Below are 20,885 nucleotides of genomic sequence, written 5' to 3'. Positions count from 1 at the left end.
CACAGGAGCATTCAATTCTATTATTGCTTTGTAATTGCTCCTGGGTATCTGCTATTCTCTACGTGCCATACAGATTTATGTGGCTTGGGAATAACATTTATTAACTTTTTAAAGTGTTGGGTTGTTTATAAGCACTAAGGGAACCCAGCCTGTGGCATCACACAAGCTTTTTTTGGTTTGAAAATAACTGCAACCAATGTACTAGCCCCTGCAGCATGTGTGTGCAATGAAATATGCTGTTTTTTGATTTAATATATTACAGATTATAGTAAAACCCTTTGATCCTCGACATTAGCCATGTCATTTGTTTTGATATTGATTATGTTATCAGATGTTTCTCCAATAGTGTTGGACTCCTGAAGAAAGCTAATCCGGAGCAAATATTGTCACTTCAGTCTGTTCTTCTGGCACCCATGGCAGTTTCATTGTGGCATTACAATGGGCTTGAGCTTTGGTTACAATGTAGAGTAAGCATGGTAGTGTTCTACAAGAATCACAATTGAGAAACGTAAGTGAGGACTAAGTCCCGTAGTGCAGGATACCATCAATGTTGAAAAGTGTGGGAGGGAAGACCAGACACATTAAAATCAGTGACTAGGTGATGCTGAACTTGGGTTTGAAAAGCCTGTTGATTGTAGAAGGATGGGAGGACTTTGCGGAAGAATGAATTAGGAGACACTGCAATTTCAATGTTGTGAGGATGCAGGGCCCGCCACACAATGCTGTGGTTTCCATACACCATCTTGCCTCTCGCCTTCGATCTCTCTCAAGCAAAATCTTTCTCGCCTCTCTGTTTTACTGATTCAGCTATGGCCGTTGCATCTCTGAGCTTTATCCTTTCATTCCTAAACTCCAAATTTACTACACTCATTTCCTCCTCCCTGATATTACACGCGTGGAGTAGTTTCACTTCCTGACATTGTGGATGTAACTTTTTTTTTAAAGTTCTGTCCCAAGTAGTGCTGGTGTATATTTTATGTTTTATTTCTAACTATAAAATAAAAACTTGCATTTAGATAGCATTTTTCACATTCTCGTGACATCCCAAAGCACTTCACAGCCAATTCATTACTTTTTGAAGTAGTGACTGTTGCTTTGTGAGCTTACTAAAGTATTCTTAAGTACTGTATGGGGATGCATGGTAAAGAGTTTTGTGCATAAAGGCCTGTCAGCATTTAGGCTCCACTCTAGCCTCCTCCATATCGTTCCTCAATCTACATCAGCACCATCATCCATGGACGTGCTGGAAAAGTCCAGTTTTATGGTTCTATGGTTTGAAGTCAGAATAAGATTTTACTAACATTGTCCTTTTCATATTTTCAGCTGAAAAATTGTGGATTATGAAAAGTAGTTTCTTTGAGTGTGTGCATCAATTTACAACAGCAACTACTTGCATTTATGTAGCACCTTTTAACGTAGTAAAGCATCCCAAGGCGCTTCACAGGAGCGTTGTCAAACAAAATTAGACACCGAGCCATGGAAGGAAATACTGGGGCATAAGAACATAGGAACATAAGAATTAGGAACAGGAGTAGGCCATCGAGCCCCTTGAGCCTGCTCCGCCATTCAATAAGATCATGGCTGATCTGGTCGTGGACTAAGCTCCACTTACCCGCCCTCTCCCCGTAACCCTTAATTTCCTTATTGGTTAAAAATCTATCTATCTTTGACTTGAAAACATTCAATGAGCTAGCCTCAACTGCTTCCTTGGGCAGAGAATTCCACAGATTCACAACCCTCTGGGAGAAGAAATTCTTTCTCAACTCAGTTTTAAATTGGCTCCTCCGTATTTTGAGGCTGTGCCCCCTAGTTCTAGTCTCCCCTACCAATGGAAACAACCTCTCTGCCTCTATCTTGTCTATCCCTTTCATGATTTTAAATGTTTCTATAAGATCACCCCTCATCCTTCTGAACTCCAAGGAGTAAAGACCCAGTCTACTTAATCTATCATGAGAAGGTATCCCCCTCATTTCTGGAATCAGCCTAGTGAATCGTCTCTGTACCCCTTCCAAAGCTAGTATATCCTTCCTTAAGTAAGGTGACCAAAACTGCACGCAGTACTCCAGGTGCGGCCTTACCAATACCCTATACAGTTGCAGCAAGACCTCCCTGGTTTTGTACTCCATCCCTCTCGCAATGAAGGCCAACATTCCATTTGCCTTCCTGATTACCTGCTGCACCTGCAAACTAACCTTTTGGGATTCATGCACTAGGACGCCGTAGATTTGACAATTTTTCGCTCCTGCGGGAGGGGAAATATGCGGTGTGCTTCCTGCAAGAAACCCACACCGTTCCGGGAGACGAAGCCACGTGGCTCCTGGAATGGCAAGGAGAGGTCCGCATGAGCCACCTCACCGCCATTTCTAGTGGGGTGGCCATCTTGCTGGGCCCGCATTTTCAGCCGGAGATCTTGGGGGTCGAGGAGCCCGTGCCAGGCCGCTTGCTGCACGTAACGGTTCGCCTGGGGGACGTGCCGCTCCATCTCGTGAACGTGTACGCCCCTCAGCCCGGCCCGCAGCAAACGCGCTTCTTTGAAGAAGTGTCCGCTCTTCTTGGCTCCGTCGACGTCGGCGACTGCATTGTCCTCGGGGGGGATTTTAACTGCACCCTCGAGGCGAGGGACCGCTCCGGTGCCCCGCAGTGCATGACGGCGATGGAGAAGTTGAGGGACCTGGTCGGGTCCTTCGACTTGGTGGACGTCTGGCGAAATCTCCACCCCGACTCCAGCGCCTTTACTTGGGTGAGGCCTGGAGTTGGATGGTCTAGAGTCGACCGCCTTTACGTGTCTCGGGCGTACGTTTCCTGCGTCCGGGCGGCCTCCATGCGGCCGGTGCCGTGTTCGGACCACCACCTGGTGTGGGCGGAGCTCGCTTCGCTCCGTGCGAGGACGGGGTCCGCGTACTGGCACTTTAACAACCAGCTGCTGGAGGACGTGCGGTTCCAGGACTCGTTCCGTCGATTCTGGTCCGACTGGAGAAGGAAGCAGGGGGCTTCCCCTCCTTGAGGCTATGGTGGGACGTGGGCAAGGCTCACGTCCGCGTCTTCTGTCAAGAGTACGCGAGGGGGGTCGACCAAGAGGCGGGCGGCCAGAGTCGGGCGCCTAGAAAAAGAGGTGCTCGACCTGGAAGCCCGTCTCGGTCAAGTCGTCCAGGACCCGGCCCTGCGGACGGTGTACGAAGCGAAGAAGGCCGCGCTGAAGGACCTGCAGCTCGTCGGGTCCCGAGGCGCGTTCGTGAGGTCGCGGATCCGGTTCCTGCGGGATCTGGACCGCGGCTCCCCCTTCTTCTACTCGCTGGAAAAAAGGCAGAGTGTCCGTAAGCAGCTCTTGACGCTGCTGGCCGACGACGGCTCTCTCGTCTCGGATCCGGAGGGCGTCAACAACAGGGCCCGTGAATATTACGGGGCTCTGTTCTCTCCGGATCCGTCCAGCGAGGAAGCGCGTAGAGTTTTGTGGGAGGACCTGCCGAAGGTCAGCCCGGAGGGCGCCGAAAATCTGGAAGCTCCGCTAAGCCTGGCGGAGCTGACCGGTGCCCTCGCCCGGCTCTCGAGGGGAAAATCCCCGGGGCTGGACGGGCTGACCGTGGAGTTCCACAGGGCGTTCTGGGACGTCCTGGGGGGCGACTACGAGCGGGTCCTGGGGGAAAGTCTGGCGACCGGGGAGATGCCCCTCTCTTGGCGCAGGGCAGTCATCGTCCTGCTGCCTAAGAAGGGCGATCTCCGCCTCCTTAAGAACTGGCGCCCGGTCTCCCTCCTCAGCACGGACTACAAAATCTTCGCCAGGGCGATGTCTGCTCGCCTTGGTGCCGTGCTGGACCACATGATCCACCCCGACCAGTCCTACACGGTCCCGGGCCGGACAATCCACGATAACATCCATCTGGTCCGGGACCTCATCCATTGTTCCCAGGAGGCTGGTCTGTCGGTCGCCTTCCTATCCCTCGACCAAGAGAAGGCGTTCGACAGGGTGGATCACGACTATCTGCTCGGAACTCTGCGCGCTTTCGGGTTCGGGACGCATTTCGTCGCCCGGATCCGACTTTTGTATGCCGCCGCGGAGTGTCTGATTAAGGTTAACGGGTCCTTGACAGCGCCCCTTCGCTTTAGGAGAGGGGTGCGCCAGGGATGCCCCATGTCCGGCCAGTTATATGCCGTTTGCGTGGAGCCTTTCCTGCGCCTCTTGCGGACGAGGTTGACGGGACTGGCTCTGCAAGGACCGGGCGTGGAGGTCGTCCTCTCGGCTTACGCCGATGACGTGCTCCTCGCGGTAGAGGATCCCGCTGACCTGCGGAGGATGCGTGAATGCCAGGAGATTTACTCGGCCGCGTCCTCCGCCAGGATCAACTGGGAGAAATGTTCCGGACTCCTGGTGGGTCAGTGGCGGGTGGACTCCCTGCCGGAGGAGCTCAGGCCTTTTGCCTGGAGCACGACCCATCTCCTCTATCTGGGAGTCTACCTTAGCCCCGACGAGGGAGCCTGGCCGGCGAACTGGCAGGAGCTGGAGGCCAAGGTCGCCGCTCGCCTAGGGCGCTGGACAGGACTGCTCCGAGTGCTGTCCTACAGGGGTCGAGCGCTAGTCATAAACCAGCTGGTGGCCGCAATGTTGTGGTACCGGCTGGTCACTTTGACCCCTCCCCCTGCATTTGTCGCCAAGATACAGAAGAAGCTGGTGGACTTCTTCTGGAACAACAGGAAGCACTGGGTCTCTGCCGCGGGCCTGAGTCTCCCGCTTGAGGAGGGCGGTCAGTCGTTGGTGTGCGTCAGCGCCCAGCTCGCGACTTTCCGTCTTCAGACCCTGCAGAGATACCTTTACGTCGAGCCCCCTCCTAGGTGGTGCGCTCTGGCGAGGTATTTCTTCCGCCAGCAGCTCGACCTCAATTATGACACGCAGCTCCTGTTTGTGAACTTGGGGGGTGCCAGGACCGCCCTCCGGGAGCTGCCTGTCTTTTACAGGGAACTCATCAGGGTCTGGAACAAAGTCTCCACCAAGCGCAGCTCTCCGCCGGCTGGAGTGGCGGCCGTCCTGCAGGAACCGCTGTTCGGGAATCCGTACCTCCACGGCCGAGGTTTCATGTGGCGGTCGGAAGAGAGGGCTGTGGCTGGTGAGGTGACCAGGGTCAGGGACCTGCTCAATGGCGGAGGAGCGGGCTGGATGGCGCCAGACACGCTGGCGCGGCGCCTAATTTCTGCCAACGTCCGCCACGCGGCCGATGCCATCGAGTCGCTAAAAACAGCTCTGGGCCCTGACTCCGTTAGGTGCATCGAGGAGGCTCAAGCACGTGGGGAGATCCCGTCCGAACTGACCCCCGTCCGGACGGAATTCCTCATCGGCGCCAAACCCCGGAACCTCCCTCGGGGGCCGGCGCCTCACAACTTGAGCCGCCTCGGGGAAATCCCCTCCGTGCCTTTCAGTTCCGCGCGGAGGGGTTTCCTGTACGGGCTGCTCCTGCACACCCTCAACTTTGCCATCCTCGCCGGCCGTCCGGACACGCCATGGCGTACCATCTTGCCGTCCGGAGGAGGCGGGGGTCCCCGATGGAGGGCACTCTACGCAGGGGTCCTCCCACTATTCATCGGGGACTTGGCCTGGAGGGTGGTGCACGGAGCAGTGCCGTGCAACAAATTTTTAAGCCGGTTCACGGACTCCCAGGCCGCCTGCAATTTCTGCGGTCTGGAGGAGTCCGTGTTCCATGTTTTTATTGAATGCACAAGGTTGCAGCCCCTGTTCCACTATTTGAAGGGGCTGCTCCTGAAATTCTGGCTGCACTTCAGTCCCACTCTCCTGATCTTTGGGCACCCTGTGCGGAGGGGAGCGGGTAGGTCCGAAGGCCTCCTCGTAGGACTGCTCCTGGGCACGGCCAAGGGTGCCATCAGCCGGTCCAGGCAGCGGGCGGTCGAGGGGGTCGTTCAACCTGACTGCCTGCCTCTCTTCCGCTCTTACATCCGGTCCAGGGTGTCCTTGGAGATGGAGCACGCGGTGTCCACCGGTACGCTCGCGGCCTTCCGCGAGAGGTGGGCACCGGAGGGACTGGAGTGCATCATCACGCCCGGCAACCAAATTTTAATTTGATTTTACGTTTTGAAGTTTATTTTGTTTTAATTGCCGGTGCTTTTAGTGTCCCCCTCTCCTTTTATAGGGGGCACTGGAAAAAAGGAAAATTTGATTTTAGTGCCCAAAAAAAAAAAGAAAAAAAAAGGGCCTTGTAAATGTCTGCTGTGTCACCCAGGCAGGTGGCATGGTTTTAATGTTTTTGTTTTTGCAGGTAAACTCAAAAGAGTTTCATGCACTAGGACCCCCAGGTCCCTCTGCACCACAGCATGTTGTAATTTCTCCCCATTCAAATAATATTCCCTTTTACTGTTTTACTGTTTTTTTTTTTCCCAAGGTGGATGACCTCACACTTTCCGACATTGTATTCCATCTGCCAAACCTTAGCCCATTCGCTTAACCTATTCAAATCTCCTTGCAGCCTCGCTGAGTCCTCTACACAACCCGCTTTCCCACTAATCTTTGTGTCATCTGCAAATTTTGTTGCACTACACTCTGTCCCTTCTTCTAGGTCATCTATGTATATTGTAAACAGTTGTGGTCCCAGCACTGATCAATGTGGCACACCACTAACCACTGATTTCCAACCGGAAAAGGACCCATTTATCCCGACTCTCTGCTTTCTGTTCTCCAGCCAATTCTCTATCCATGCTAATACATTTCCTCTGACTCCGCGTACCTTTATCTTCTGCAGTAACCTTTTGTGTGTTATCTTATCGAATGCCTTTTGGAAATCTAAATACACCACATCCATCGGTACACCTCTATCCACCATGCTCGATATATCCTCAAAAAATTCCAGTAAGTTAGTTAAACATGATTTCCCTTTCATGAATCCATGCTGCGTCTGCTTGATTGCACTATTCCTATCTAGATGTCCCACTATTTCTTCCTTAATGATAGCTTCAAGCATTTTCCCCACTACAGATGTTAAACTAACCAGCCTATAGTTACCTGCCTTTTGCCTGCTCCCTTTTTTAAACAGAGGTGTTACATTAGCTGCTTTCCAATCCGCTGGTACCTCCCCAGAGTCCAGAGAATTTTGGTAGATTATAACGAATGCATCTGCTATAACTTCCGCCATCTCTTTTAATACCCTGGGATGCATTTCATCAGGACCAGGGGACTTGTCTACCTTCAGTCCCATTAGCCTATCCAGCACTACCCCCCTAGTGATAGTGATTGTCTCAAGGTCCTCCCTTCCCACATTCCTGTGGCCTGCAAATGTTGGCATGGTTTTTGTGTCTTCCACTGTGAAGACGGAAGCAAAATAATTGTTTAAGGTCTCAGCCATTTCCACATTTCCCATTATTAAATCCCCCTTTTCATCTTCTAAGGGACCAACATTTACTTTAGTCACTCTTTTCCGTTTTATATATCTGTAAAAGCTTTTACGAGCTGTTTTTATGTTTTGCGCAAGTTTACCTTCGTAATCTATCTTCCCTTTCTTTATTGCTTTTTTAGTCATTCTTTGCTGTTGCTTAAAATTTTCCCAATCCTCTCGTTTCCCACTAACCTTGGCCACCTTATACGCATTGGTCTTTGATTTGATACTTTCCTTTATTTCCTTGGTTATCCACGGCTGGTTATCCCTTCTCTTGCCGCCCTTTTTCACTGGAATATATTTTTGTTGCGCACCATGAAAAAGCTCCTTAAAAGTCCTCCACTGTTCCTCAATTGCGCCACCGTTTAGTCCTTGTTTCCAGTCTACTTTAGCCAACTCTGCCCTCATCCCACTGTAGTCCCCTTTGTTTAAGCATAGTACGCTCGTTTCTGACACAACTTCCTCATCCTCAATCTGTATTACAAATTCAACCATATTGTGATTACTCATTCCGAGAGGATCTTTTACGAGGAGATCGTTTATTTTTCCTCTCATTACACAGGACCAGATCTAAGATGGCTTGCTCCCTTGTAGGTTCTGTTACATACTGTTCTAAGAAACAATCCCGTATGCATTCTATGAATTCCTCCTCCAGGCTACCCCGTGCGATTTGATTTGACCAATCGATATGTAGGTTAAAATCCCCCATGACTACTGCCGTTCCTTTTTCACATGCCTCCATTATTCCCTTGATTATTGCCCGCCCCACCGTGAAGTTATTATTTGGGGGCCCATAAACTACGCCCACCAGTGATTTTTTTCCCCTTACTATCTCTAATCTCCACCCACAATGATTCAACATTTTGTTCATTGGAGCCAATATCATCCCTCACAACTGCCCTGATATCATCTTTTATTAACAGAGCTACCCCACCTCCTTTCCCTTCTTGCCTATCTTTCTGAATCGTCCGATACCCCTGTATGTTTAATTCCCAGTCTTGGCCACCTTGCAACCATGTTTCTGTAATGGCCACCAAATCATACCCATTTGTAATGATTTGTGCCGTCAACTCATTTACTTTATTTCGAATGCTGCGTGCATTTAGGTGGAGTGTTTTCATCCTAGTTTTTAAATCATTTTTAGTTTTGACCCCTCCTGCAGCCCTTTTATATTCAGTGGCCTTTTTTGTTTCTTGCCTTTGGTTTCTCTGCCCTCCACTTTTACTCATCTCTTTTTCTGTCTTTTGTTTTTGTCTCCTTTTTGTTTCCCTCTGTCTCCCTGTATTGGTTCCCATCCCCCTGCCATATTAGTTTAACTCCTCACCAACAGCACTAGCAAACACTCCCCCTAGGACATTGGTTCCGGTCCTGCCCAAGTGCAGACCGTCCAGTTTGTACTGGTCCCACCTCCCCCAGAACCTGTTCCAATGCCCCACGAATTTGAATCCCTCCCTGCTGCACCACTGCTCAAGCCACGTATTCATCTGTGCTATCCTGCGATTCCTACTCTGACTAGCACGTGGCACTGGTAGCAATCCCGAGATTACTATTTTTGAGGTCCTACTTTTTAATTTAGCTCCTAGCTCCTTAAATTCGTCTCGTAGGACCTCATCCCTTTTTTTTACCTATGTCGTTGGTACCAATGTGCACCACGACAACTGGCTGTTCTCCCTCCCTTTTTAGAATGTCCTGCACTCGCTCGGAGACATCCTTGACCCTTGCACCAGGGAGGCAACATACCATCCTGGAGTCTCGATTGCAGCCGCAGAAACGCCTATCTATTCCCCTTATGATAGGGGATTCAATCACTATCGCTCTCCCACTCTTTTTTATGCCCTCCTGTACAACAGAGCCAGCCACGGTGCCATGAACTTGGCTGCTGCTGCTCTCCCCTGATGAGTCATCTCCTTCAACAGCACTCAAAGCAGTGTATCTGTTTTGCAGGGGGATGACCAGATGGGACCCCTGCACTACCTTCTTTGTACTACTCTTCCTGCTGGTCTTCCATTCCCTAGCTGGCTGTTAGACCAACTCACTACACGTGCCACTTGTGTCATTCTCAGCATCGTGGATGCTCCAGAGTGAATCCACCCTCAGCTCCAATTCCGCAACGCGGTCCGTCAGGAGATGGAGGCGGATACACTTTTTACACCAGAAGTGTCCCCGAGTTCCCACATGGTACAGGAGGAGCATATCACGTGACCGAGCTCTCCTGCCATGCCTTAACCCTTAGATACGCTTAAATTGGTAATAACAATGTTACAGTTTACTTACTGACATAAAAATAAAAAGAAAAGCTACTCACCAATCACTTACCCCATTGGCTGTGACGTCAGCTTTTGATTCCTTTCTACTTTTTTGCTTTCTCTCCCACTGTAGATGCACAAGTACGCCTTTTATAGGCCGCTCCGACGCTGCTCCCGCCTCTCACCAACTGCCGCTGGCTCTCGATTTCCCGCTGGGCCTTTTATAGGCTGCTCCGACGCTGCTCCCGCCTCTCACCAACTGCCGCTGGCTCTCGATCTCCCGCTGGGCCTTTTATAGGCCGCTCCAACGCTGCTCCCGCCTCTCACCAACTGCCGCTGGCTCTCGATCTCCCGCTGGGCCTTTTATAGGCCGCTCCGACGCTGCTCCCGCCTCTCACCAACTGCCACTGGCTCTCGATCTCCCGCTGGGCCTTTTATAGGCTGCTCCGATGCTGCTCCCACCTCTCACCAACTGCCGCTGGCTCTCGATCTCCCGCTGGGCCTTTTATAGGCTGCTCCGATGCTGCTCCCACCTCTCACCAACTGCCGCTGGCTCTCGAGCTCCCGCTGGGCCTTTTATAGGCCGCTCCGACGCTGCTCCCGCCTCTCCCCAACTGCCGCTGGCTCTCGAGCTCCCGCTGGGCCTTTTATAGGCTGCTCCTGCCTCTCACCAACTGCCGCTTGCAGAAAGAGGTCAACTTTGAGGAACGTCTTAAAAGAGGTAGAGAGGTTTACATAGAATTACATAGGATATACAGCACAGAAACGGACCGGACCATTCGGCCCAACCTGTCCCTACCGAGATTTATGCTCCACTCTAGCCTCCTCCCGTCTTTCCTCATCTAACTCTTATCAGCATAACCTTCTATTCCCTTCTTCCTCATATGCTTCCCTTAAATGCATCTATCCTATTCGCTTCAACCACTCCGTGGTAGCAAGTTCCACATTCTTGCAATTCTCTGGGTAAAGAGGTTTCTTCTGAATTGCAGAGCTTGGGTCCTTGGCAGCTGAAGGCCAAGCCGCCAGTGGTGGAGTGATTAATGTCGAGGATGTGCAAGAGGCCAGAATTGGAGGAGAGCAGATATTTTAGAGGGTTGGAGGAGGTTACAGAAATGGGGAGGGGTGAGGCCACGGGTGGATTTGAAAATAAGGATGAGAAAATCGAGATGTTGCTTATCCGAGAGACAATGTAGGTCAGTGAGCATAGGGGTGATAGGTGAACGGGAACGTGAGTTAGGATACGGGTGGCAGAGTTTTGGATGAGCTTAAGTTTATGGAGGGTGGAAGATGGGAGGCTGGCCAGACATGCGTTGGAATAGTCAAGTCTAGAGGTAACAGCGGCGTGGTTGAGAGGTTCAGCAGCAGATGAGCTGAGGCAGGGGTGGAGTCGGGCAGTGTTACGGAAGTGGAAATAGGCGATCTTGGTGGTGGTGCGGATATGTGGTTGGAAGCTCAACTCGCGGTCAAATGTGCCAAAAGTTTGCCAATCGCCTGATCAGTTGCCAAGGCAAAGGATGGAGTCTGGCTAGGGAACAGAGTTTGTGGTGGGGACCGAAGACAATTGCTTTGGTCTTCCCAATATTTAGTTGGAGGCAATTTCTGCTCATCCAATTTAGATATTATTTCCCTGCTTTACAGTTACTTAACTGAAGGATGTATGTGTATGAATGAGAGTGCGAGCAAGTGCTTTGGTAATACACCGTCAGTATGTGCAGTGATTCCTGTATTAATGAAAACCTGGGATCGAGTATCTGAATACAGGCAGGTAAACAGTACCCTGTTCCCCAAAATCCGAAGAGTTTTTCCTGCCTGCTTTGCGAAGATTCTCAAGAATGAGAAAAATATCCGATTTCATAGAGTATTGGTAATGTTAAAATGGTCCCAGATGCCAGAAGACTGCGCAGACTTAAAAGGTTGATTTGGATCATTTGACTGAACAAGAATCTATGAGCAAGAGCTAATACTCGTCTTGGTAGATTTATGCAGGGCATAGCCATGGAGACTGAATAACTGTTGTACGAATGGAAGAAAAGTGGGGAAACAATTACAGTATAACACCCAGAGGTGCATGTGGCTGTGAAAACCAGCGAATTAATATAAACTCCCCTTTTTAAAAAAAAATCATAGATTAATCATCATGTGAAGAAGCTGCTGTTCCGTGGTATCAATAATCTTGAGGACTTTTGTGATCCGAAAGGCCCTAGCTGGAAAAAATGAAGCATGATCGTTGGAATAGGAAACGTTAAAAGGCATGGTCTCAATTTAAAAAAGTGTTGGGCAAACATTTTGTTTGTTTACAACATGCAGCACCTCCTAAACACGTGGCCTTTATCGCCTAGAAGGACAAAGGCAGCAGGCGCATGGGAACACCACCACCTCCAAGTTACACAGCATTCTGACTCGGAACGATATCGCCATCCTTCATAGTTAGTGGGTCAAAACCCTGAAACTCCTTAACAACACTGTGTGGGAGTACCTTCACCATACGGACTGCAGTGGTTCAAGAAGCTGGTTCACCACCACCTTCTCGAGGGCAATTAGTGATGGGCAATAAATGCTGGCCTTGCCAGTGACGCCTACATCCCATGAATGAATTTTTTTTGAAGGCCAAAATGAAATGGACCATTGTGACCAAATGCCACACAATTCTTCTGGCTTTTCTCAGTCTCCAAACAAAAAAGCTTGCCAAACATTTCTTCAGAAAGTTAGTGCTCCTTTTTAAAGGGACTGTAAAGTTGTATGTGTTACAGTGTAACCTTAGATTAAAAGTGCCGTAACCGTTCACTGTTTCCATACTTTTTTTTTCCTTGCTGTGTTTGCACACGTGTACAGGAAAATCTTCGAGAAAATACAGGGAAAATGCATAGTGTTCAGGAAAAGTCTGGTCACGATCTGGGAGCACTGAAAAGGAGGTAAGCCAGGGCCTAGAGTTAAAAGTTTGATTACAGGAGAAAAGTAATCCGAAGATGTTGCAGGCATAATATTCAGTCTTTGATTTCTGTTACTCCAGAGGAACACTTTTTTTTAGTTGCTCTCCTTTTAAGGCAAAGTTCTTTCCAAAAATGTCTCTGCCTTGAGATTTATACCCATATGTATAATAGTAATAAACTAACATTAGAATCTGTATTTGTGCTTCTAGTTTACTGTTTGTAACTCCACTCCATAGGGTTTCAAACAGGGGTCACAGAACTTTAGGGGATATGTGTTGGCGATTCAAAAGGGTCCCCAGGGTCAGATTTTGTCATCAGATTTCTCTATCTTGACTTGTTGCATATTCTTTGTTGTTTTATACTAATTATCCATGCTTCTACAAGGATAGCTTTCCTTCGGGTAGTTGATTCTGCTTTCAGAAGTTGGGACAGGGGTCTTTACCAGTGTCAATATTTGCAGTGGGTGCCCTTGCACCGACAAGTTTGAGAATCACTGATCCAGGCCTTCAGTCCACGCACAGTGAATGTTGATGCGAGACTGTTTGTGTTGAAATTACTTACTTGGGAGTTGTAGCCTCTTTTTATTTTGTATAACTTGCCTCTTTTTTTGACATTCTTTTTCCTGCTCCCTCTCCAGAAGATGTTGACTGTGCTGCATCATGGGCATTGGTTATCCTTGCTCAAGTGATCATTCTTCATGTGTTAGCCTCGGCAGTGAGTGTTGTGGGGTGTTCAAAATCATTGGGGGTCTGGACAGAGAAGATCGAGATAAACTGTTCCCATTGGCAGAAGGGTCAAGAACCAGAGGACACTGATTGGCAAAAGAACCAAAGGTGACATAATAAAAAAAACATTTTTACACTGCGAGTGGTTAGGATCTGGAATGCACTGCCTGAAAGGATGGTGGAGGCAGATTCAATCACTGCTTTCAAAAGGGAGTTGGATAAGTATCCGTTAGAATTTTTTTTACAGGGCTACGGTAAAAGGGCAGAGGAGTGGGACTAGCTGAGGTGCTCTTGCAGAGAGCCGACACGGGCTCGACTAGCCGAATAGCCGCCTTCCCTGCTGTAACCATTCTGAGTGGTAACCATGCTACTTCACCATGGGGGGAGGAGGTGGGTGGAGGAGGAAGGTGGCATCAGTACCAAGCCTGATTCTGCCCTTGCCCGACATTCATTCTCGCATATTTTCAGCAAGATTGCTAGATATTGGTCAGGAGCGGGAGCCCGAACGGTATTCTTTCTTTCTCTTTCTCAACCAGAGTATTTGACGGATCGCTCCTTTGGGTCACGACCAATGTCCCCATAAGCTGCACTGCCTCCTGCTTAGCCCGCCTCCCTCAATGTGTGGCCTATTCAAATTTTTAGCATGGCCCGGTATCTACAATATAAAAGTGGTATCAACAATGTAAAAGCCAGTAAGCGGCCTGTGCGGGACCTTGCAGATAACTGCGCATCCATGCAGTTTAGCAGGACATTGGTCATAAGTATACTTTTCAGCCATGGGTAAAACACTAAAACAGCTCCGGATATTTGGTGGTCTTACAATTGGTAGTATCCTAGTATCAACGTGCTTTAATCAGCTAACTCCCCATCGACTAGAAATCTTTCTGCACTGTTGCTGATAAAATGAAGGCGCAATTGAAAAGAGGTGGGGCGACAAATTGAATCAATCTGAGCATACACCGATTTAAACATGACTGGGGTGTGCATTGGATGGGAAGGCTTTTGGTGGAATACTGCTCGATGTAATTGGTCTCCATTTCCTAGGGAGGGTTGGTTACTGCACATGTAACTGTCAATAATGCTTTCTCATGAAATGGCAGGAAGGCTCTGCGTTCAGTTTTCTGTAGACAGCCTCTCCATTCGTACATTCTTCTATATTATCAGACCTCGACAGCTATTTTACTACTTTTCCTGGCTTTGGAAGCACAGAAGGATTCTGCAAATGCATTGGAAAGTCTGAATTTTTTTTTTTTACAACCCCTGTACTGATGGCTGTCTCCATAATATTTTTTTAATGATGCCGAACCAAAGAAGGAGATACTGGATGGCGTGACCAAAAACTTGGTTAAAGAGATAGCTTTTAAGGGCGGTCTTAAAGAGTGAGAGGGTTTTAGGGAGGGAATTTGTGGGAGGGGACAAAAACAATGGCTTCAATATTTCGCAGGGGGATACTTTAGCTCGTCCAAGTCTAGATGTTGGACAATACAGTGCCGGTAGAGGGATTGAGAGAGGTGATTGAGGCAGAGAGCTGGTTGTTATCAGAATACCTGTGACAGCTGACCCTATGCCTGGATGATGTTGCTAAGGGGCAGCATGTCGATAAGGAAGGGGAGGGGCGTGAATGATTGATCCTTGGGGGAATTCCAGAGGTAACAGTGAACGGTTGGGAAGAGAAGCTATTTCTGTAGGTGTTCTGACTATGATTGAATAGGTCTCAGAGTGGAACCAAGTGAGGGCAGTCCCACTGAATTGCACAGTGGAGGAGAGCTGTTAGAGTACAATGGTGTTTTTGACTGTCAAAGTCTGCTGTATTACTAAATCCTGAAAGCTATAAAAAGTGTACTTTTCATGTTTACGGTGCAGATGTAACAGATCTCCAATGATATGAAGCCTTTTAATGATCGATATATTGATTAAGTTCAGGTCTGTACTCCCCATGTATCCAAAAGTTGTCCATTTTCATTTCAACAAATTAGGAGGGGTAGAAAAGTTTGTTTCGAGTAAACTGACATAAGAACATAATAATTAGGAACAGGTGTAGGCCATCTAGCCCCTCGAGCTTGCTCCGCCATTCAAAAAGATCATGGCTAAACTTAAATGAGTTGGAAAAAAATCAACACATTTCTATTGCACTACATCCTTTTGGAATGTGGAAGCCTAGGCTGTTGTACAATTTTTCCCATGCCCCACCACCCTTAATATGCATACATAATATTGCTCGGTGTAGAAGAAGTGTACTGATGGGACCCTTCTGAAGCTGGGCAGAGGCAGAAAAAAACCTGATAGTGCAATAAATAAAGCCTGAGAAAACTATGTGATCTGCATTCACCTGGTTAGAACAGAACACTTTCTACTATAAACTCAGTGTTGATTTTGTAAATAAAACATGGAGATTTTTGCAGTATTGCTGATAACCCTCTGTGAAAGGGATGTGCAAAGCTGGACAATCTCTTAAGAAGTAACTGAATTATTTATATCACATCAAGTTAGAAGTGTAAGATGATCAGTTCCATTTTTACTTTGGCCTGTAAGCATCAACTAATAAAACGCCTCTGTTCAGTTTTTATATGTCTACAGCATGTGACTGTGATCTACATGAATTTTAGTTGCAATGGATCCCTGCCCCTATAGTGCATCACTTAAAGCTTAGAAAATATCAGTGGGACGGAAAAATTCACATTAATGTTGGGGAATCTTTAAAGCTAGATAGAATTCAGACTTTTTAAACAAAAAAATAGTTCTATTGATGACTTGCAGGGCTTAAAGAATCAAATGGTTATAAAGCAATCTAACTGGGAATTTTTAAATACATTTCTGTTTCCAGTGCCCAGTGCCAGCATTTGTGCACTGGAACAAGGAATGAATGTGCAGTGTAATTGTCTGCTACTTTGGCGGAGAAAGGGTGGTAGAGGTAGAAACCCTCATCGCATTTAAAAAGTTGGATATGCACTTGAAGTGCCATAATCTACAAGGCTATGGACCAAGAGCTGGAAAGTGGGATTAGACTGGGTAGCTCTTTTTCAGCCGGCACAGACACGATGGGCCAATTGGCCTCCTTCTGTGCTGTAGATTTCTATGATTCTATGGTTGCTGGAGCTGCACATGCCTGGAGTGTGATCCATCAGCTTCCTGTACTGGCTCTTTTTTTTGGTCTGTTGAGAAGAGTTGACCAGGAGGTTCAGCTCTCATTTTGAATTGTTAAAAATATTGAATGATAATACTGCAAACTTGCCGAACTAGCTTTGCACTGGCTGGATTTATTCATAATATTTAAACAAGGGGAGGATAGAACAGGTAAAAGATCTTGATGTGCTTGGTTCTTCTCAACTTAAAAGAATGTTAGTTAATAATTATGACCTTAATACAGATTGAATATTTTAAATTGTATCCTTTTGTAACATGAACACATGACTCCTTTTTTGGCTTATCGCAGGAAAGCCTTGGTTGAAACGCTAATATTGTGCAAGGCTTACTGCAGTCTGGAACCGATCCAGCACGTCATATTGAAGGTTGTATTTGTGGTGCCTTTATCTTTGTTTATCTGTTGGCTGAAGGTACGCCAGATTTGCTCTGGTTCTGATTTACAGTATTCGGAATGCTGCAGGGACGTTTGAACAGTTGAGATTCATGAATTTACTGCTGACATGAGCAGACTTTAATCAGGCAAATTATCATTTGTTTATTACACACAAACTATTTCACTAAGGTACAAGAGGGAACAATTACAATCAAAGCACCAAAATGGGGAAAGTAGGGTCGGAAGATGCTGTTAACATACACAGAAATAGAAGCAAGAGTAGGCCATTTGGCCCTTCGAGCCTGCTCTGCCACTCAATAAGATCATGGCTGTTTGCAGAAGGATTTAGATCAGTTGCGCAAATAGGCAATGACATTCAATCTGACAAACACAAAATATTTTGAGAGAATGAGAAACCTACATACACAATGATGGAAATAGAATTAGCTTGCGGAGACACTGGAAGGAATCTTAGGGAGTGAGATTGGACTCATAACTTTCAATGTTGCACAGCTGCTCAAGTATATACATTTGTCATAGAAGTGGGTACAGCTTGTAACTAGCAGTGGGAGTTGTAGTAGTTTTCTTATTGCAGAAGGCACCTTTCAATGAGCAGGCCCAGTAAGCACTGATCTCGGTCCTCTGATTGTGAGGCATCCTGTATTTCTAATGTTAGATTGACTTGCTGGGGTTTGTGCTTCGATGTTTAGAGCAATCTTTTTTCACGGATGCATTTATTCAATAAATTTGAAAGCTGCCTGGCCAGTACAGCACTTTTTAAAAGTAATGTTGTCATGTTTGTATCAGCATTTGGGGTCTGGCAGGAAGCCAATCCTTACTCACTAAATGCAGATGAACCTGCTAAATACATCATCTGATGGGAACTTATCCAGCTGACTGGGACATGACAGATCTCTGGCAGGCTGCTATTTGGATGCAAAGGGATATCTACTCTCGGGGAGGACACATTTTAAATTGCACATTTTTTGTCAGAAACCTGTTTTTGGGGACAACAGGGCACGATTATCTTGTAAAGCAAGTGCTTGCTGGCATTGTCTTGAAACCCTCTAAGAGATTGTATGGCAAGAAAGTAAAAATTCAGTTGCAAAATGTACTTTAATTGTGTGATTTAAAAAAAAAACTTCTAATTTAGGTATTGATTACTGTGCTGGTTCTCTAACTGAGTTGTAATTGTGCAACTTTCTTCTCTCGTGCATTCGTGGTATTAATCTGCATGTTTCCACATCTACCGCCTATTAAGTGTTTCGTGAAGCAGCATCAACTCCGTCGGGTGCCTAGAATTTCTAATGTAACTTGCTTTTGCTTACAACTATACTTTCTGTAGATGTTCAATTTTTCCTTGGAAGGCTGATATATTAAGAAACTTTTATAGTCAACAACAAAACTTTAAGTGACATTCACCAGCGGAGCTCTCGGTGATATTTATACAAAAAATTATCACCCTTTGGCCCTTTTGATTCTTCCTTTTGTGCTTCCTCCCCTATCCTCCTTTTGTCCCATTATTGGTGGCAGAGCTTTGAGCCCATCTCTGGAATCCCCTGCCTAAACCTCTCCACCTTCAGAACCTTTTCAAGCTAACTTTTCAACTAATCTTTTGGTCACCTTTCCTAACCCTCACGCCATGGCTCTATGTCTGCTTTTTCTTCCCCCACCCCTGTAATCCCTTTGGCATGTGTTCCACATTAAAGGTGCCATACAAATGCCAGTGGTTGCTGTTGAAATAAAACAAAAATCTGCGATACTGCAAAATGTTGTCAAGTCTGTTAACCAATGTGGATCTGATTTTTTTTTTTGTTGAGAAAAACATATTTGAAATGTTTCAAATTTGGGGTAGATCCTAAATGATATGAAATATTCTAACATTTGAGACTGCTGTTATGTGTATTGCTGTTTCAGTAGATAGGCTATTTTAGTAAACTAATTCCTCCTGTAGGTGAGCCACTACATTCTGTAAGTGTTGAGTACAACTTTGGTGGGGTAAAATAAAAAGGAAAAACTGGAATTGCTGGAAATCTGAAATAAAACCAAAAAGTGCTGTAAATGCATAGCATCTGTAAAGAGATAAGACAGGGTGCCATGTTTCAGATGTGCAACTGACTTGCTGTTACCAGCCTTTTCTGTTCTTATTTTGGTATGGTAAGCAAGGTCAGCTAGAGAGGAATGAAATTAGTGAGTGACTGTTGTAAGCTTAAATTTTTGGTGAATTTCCGTGATCCTCCACTGCTCACTCAGAGGAGGAGCCAAACTTCTCTCGCAGTTGTCAATTCACAGACAGGTCTATCTATAGACCTTTTCTATGAAACGTTAAATATGACACAACTCATTTTTGGACCCTTGTAGAAGTGTGTCATTCTGCCAAAGAAGAGATTGGTTGCTTTGATTTTATGGTAACGTAGCCTACTGCAAGTATCATTCGGTTCCATCTTTTCGCTTCATAAGAATCTTGCACGTTAGTTGAATCTCGCAGGGCACGTTTAGAAACTTTTAAACATCTGTAATAACATTTGTGCTTTCAAGATTATTTTGTCCCTGGTCATTTGAGGCAAGGATTGTAAAGTGTACAAATAATGCTCTATATAAATGCAGGTTGTTGTAGTAATAAGTTTCAGGAATGGAAATCTGGTTGGCCAGTGATTTCTGCTGAAGAGTCTCTCAAACTGAAGGTAACACAGGCATTGAGACAGCCATCGTCAGTATAAGGGTTGTAAAAAAATAGCTGTTCTTGCCAGTTCTACCTCACCACATTGATTATCATTTCTAAAAATAAATCAACTGAACTCCATGTTGACCAGATCCTCAGAATTCTTAAAATTAGGCAACTGCCAGTCTATTAAAAAGCATTGCTTTCAATGTTTTTTTCACCAATAGCAATGTAGCGGCATCATTATGTTTTCTTATGCAGCACTAACCGTGACACTGCCACCTACCTTGATACAGCAATAAGCAGATTAAAGGTGGTGCATGTCTCATTACAGAGCAGAAAGAGGGATTCTGGCCATTGGAAATCTATGCCAGATTAGTTTAGTGCCACTCTGAGCGATTCCTTGTATTCTACAGTGGCTAGGGACAACATGTTTGTTGTACTAAGCGATCTATGAGCTGCACATCAAAAGCAGTATTTTCACTGCCTCCAGGACATTTTATGCAAAATGGCAATTTTGTGCAGAGATTTGTCACTTTCATTAAAAAAGGCATCTCCTAGATTCTATTAAAAACCAAGATTGCAGACTGGAATCTTGTGAACTGTTAATTTCAGAGCTGGAGCAAGTCATCCTCGACTCCGAGGGACTGCCGATGATGATGCTGATGATGATGATGATGATTTTCAGGCCGGCGTAACATTTTAGAGTACCTTTTTGTTTGTTTGTTGCCAGCCTGAGAAACGAGTCACAGAACTAATGGTAACTTTACTGTTTCACAGAGAAACTGTTAAGTTTCATACCTGTTAGCCTGTGCCCAATCACCAAATTGCACTTTACATCAGTGGATTTTTGAAATTGTACATGTTTTGGTCTTCACTTCAGAGTATTTAGCAAGCAACATAGGAAATTTCAGGTAAAGTAAAGGACCATCTAGCCCAAAAAGCAACCCTAACCCCTTATACAAAAACAAAATACTGCAGATGCTGGAAATCTGAAATAAAAACAGAAAATGCTGAAAATACTCAGCAGGTCAGGCAGCATCTGTGGAGAGAAAAACCGAGTTAAGGTTTCAGGTCGATGACCTTTCGTTGGAACTGGAAAAAGTTAGAGATATAACAGATTTTATAAAGTGATTATCTGCAGGAACATTTTGTGGTCTTGGTCAGTCCCGCCCCTCTGCACATGCGCGCTGTCACCGAGGCCGGTATGTGCAGTACCTCACAGTTGAGGCTGCAGTGCAGCGTGGGCCACAGTTTGTTCAGCTCTGTGAGACAAGGCCTGTCACTGGCTCTCTGCTGGCCGGGAGGGTGGCGGGGGAGGGAGGGGAGGGAGATAGGAGGAAGAGGATCAGGGAGAGAGAGAGGGAATTGGAGAGAGAGGAGTAAAAAGAGAGGGAATCGAGGGAGAGAGGGAATTTGAGAGGGGGGAAGGGAG

General features: G+C 46.6%; 1 protein-coding gene across 4 annotated transcripts in view; it reads left to right on the top strand.

Moving 5' to 3' along the window:
- Positions 1-20,885, top strand: part of setd3 (SET domain containing 3, actin histidine methyltransferase) — a 172,102-nt gene that overhangs the window by 2,433 nt on the left and 148,784 nt on the right. Inside the window, exon 2 of one of the 4 annotated variants that reach the window (XM_070879562.1) lies at positions 12,449-12,528. The exons of 2 other annotated variants lie outside the window; for them this stretch is intronic. In XM_070879562.1, the coding sequence (XP_070735663.1) occupies positions 12,476-12,528 (53 nt within the window). In that variant the 5' untranslated portion in view covers positions 12,449-12,475. Of the gene's footprint in view, positions 1-12,448; positions 12,529-13,302; positions 13,380-20,885 lie in introns of those variants that run through there. One more of the 4 variants, XM_070879565.1, reaches the window with a different exon arrangement.

This window comes from Pristiophorus japonicus, chromosome 4, assembly GCF_044704955.1.
Source record: "Pristiophorus japonicus isolate sPriJap1 chromosome 4, sPriJap1.hap1, whole genome shotgun sequence".
NCBI lineage: Eukaryota > Metazoa > Chordata > Chondrichthyes > Pristiophoridae > Pristiophorus > Pristiophorus japonicus.
This window is presented reverse-complemented; position numbering and strand designations above follow the sequence as displayed.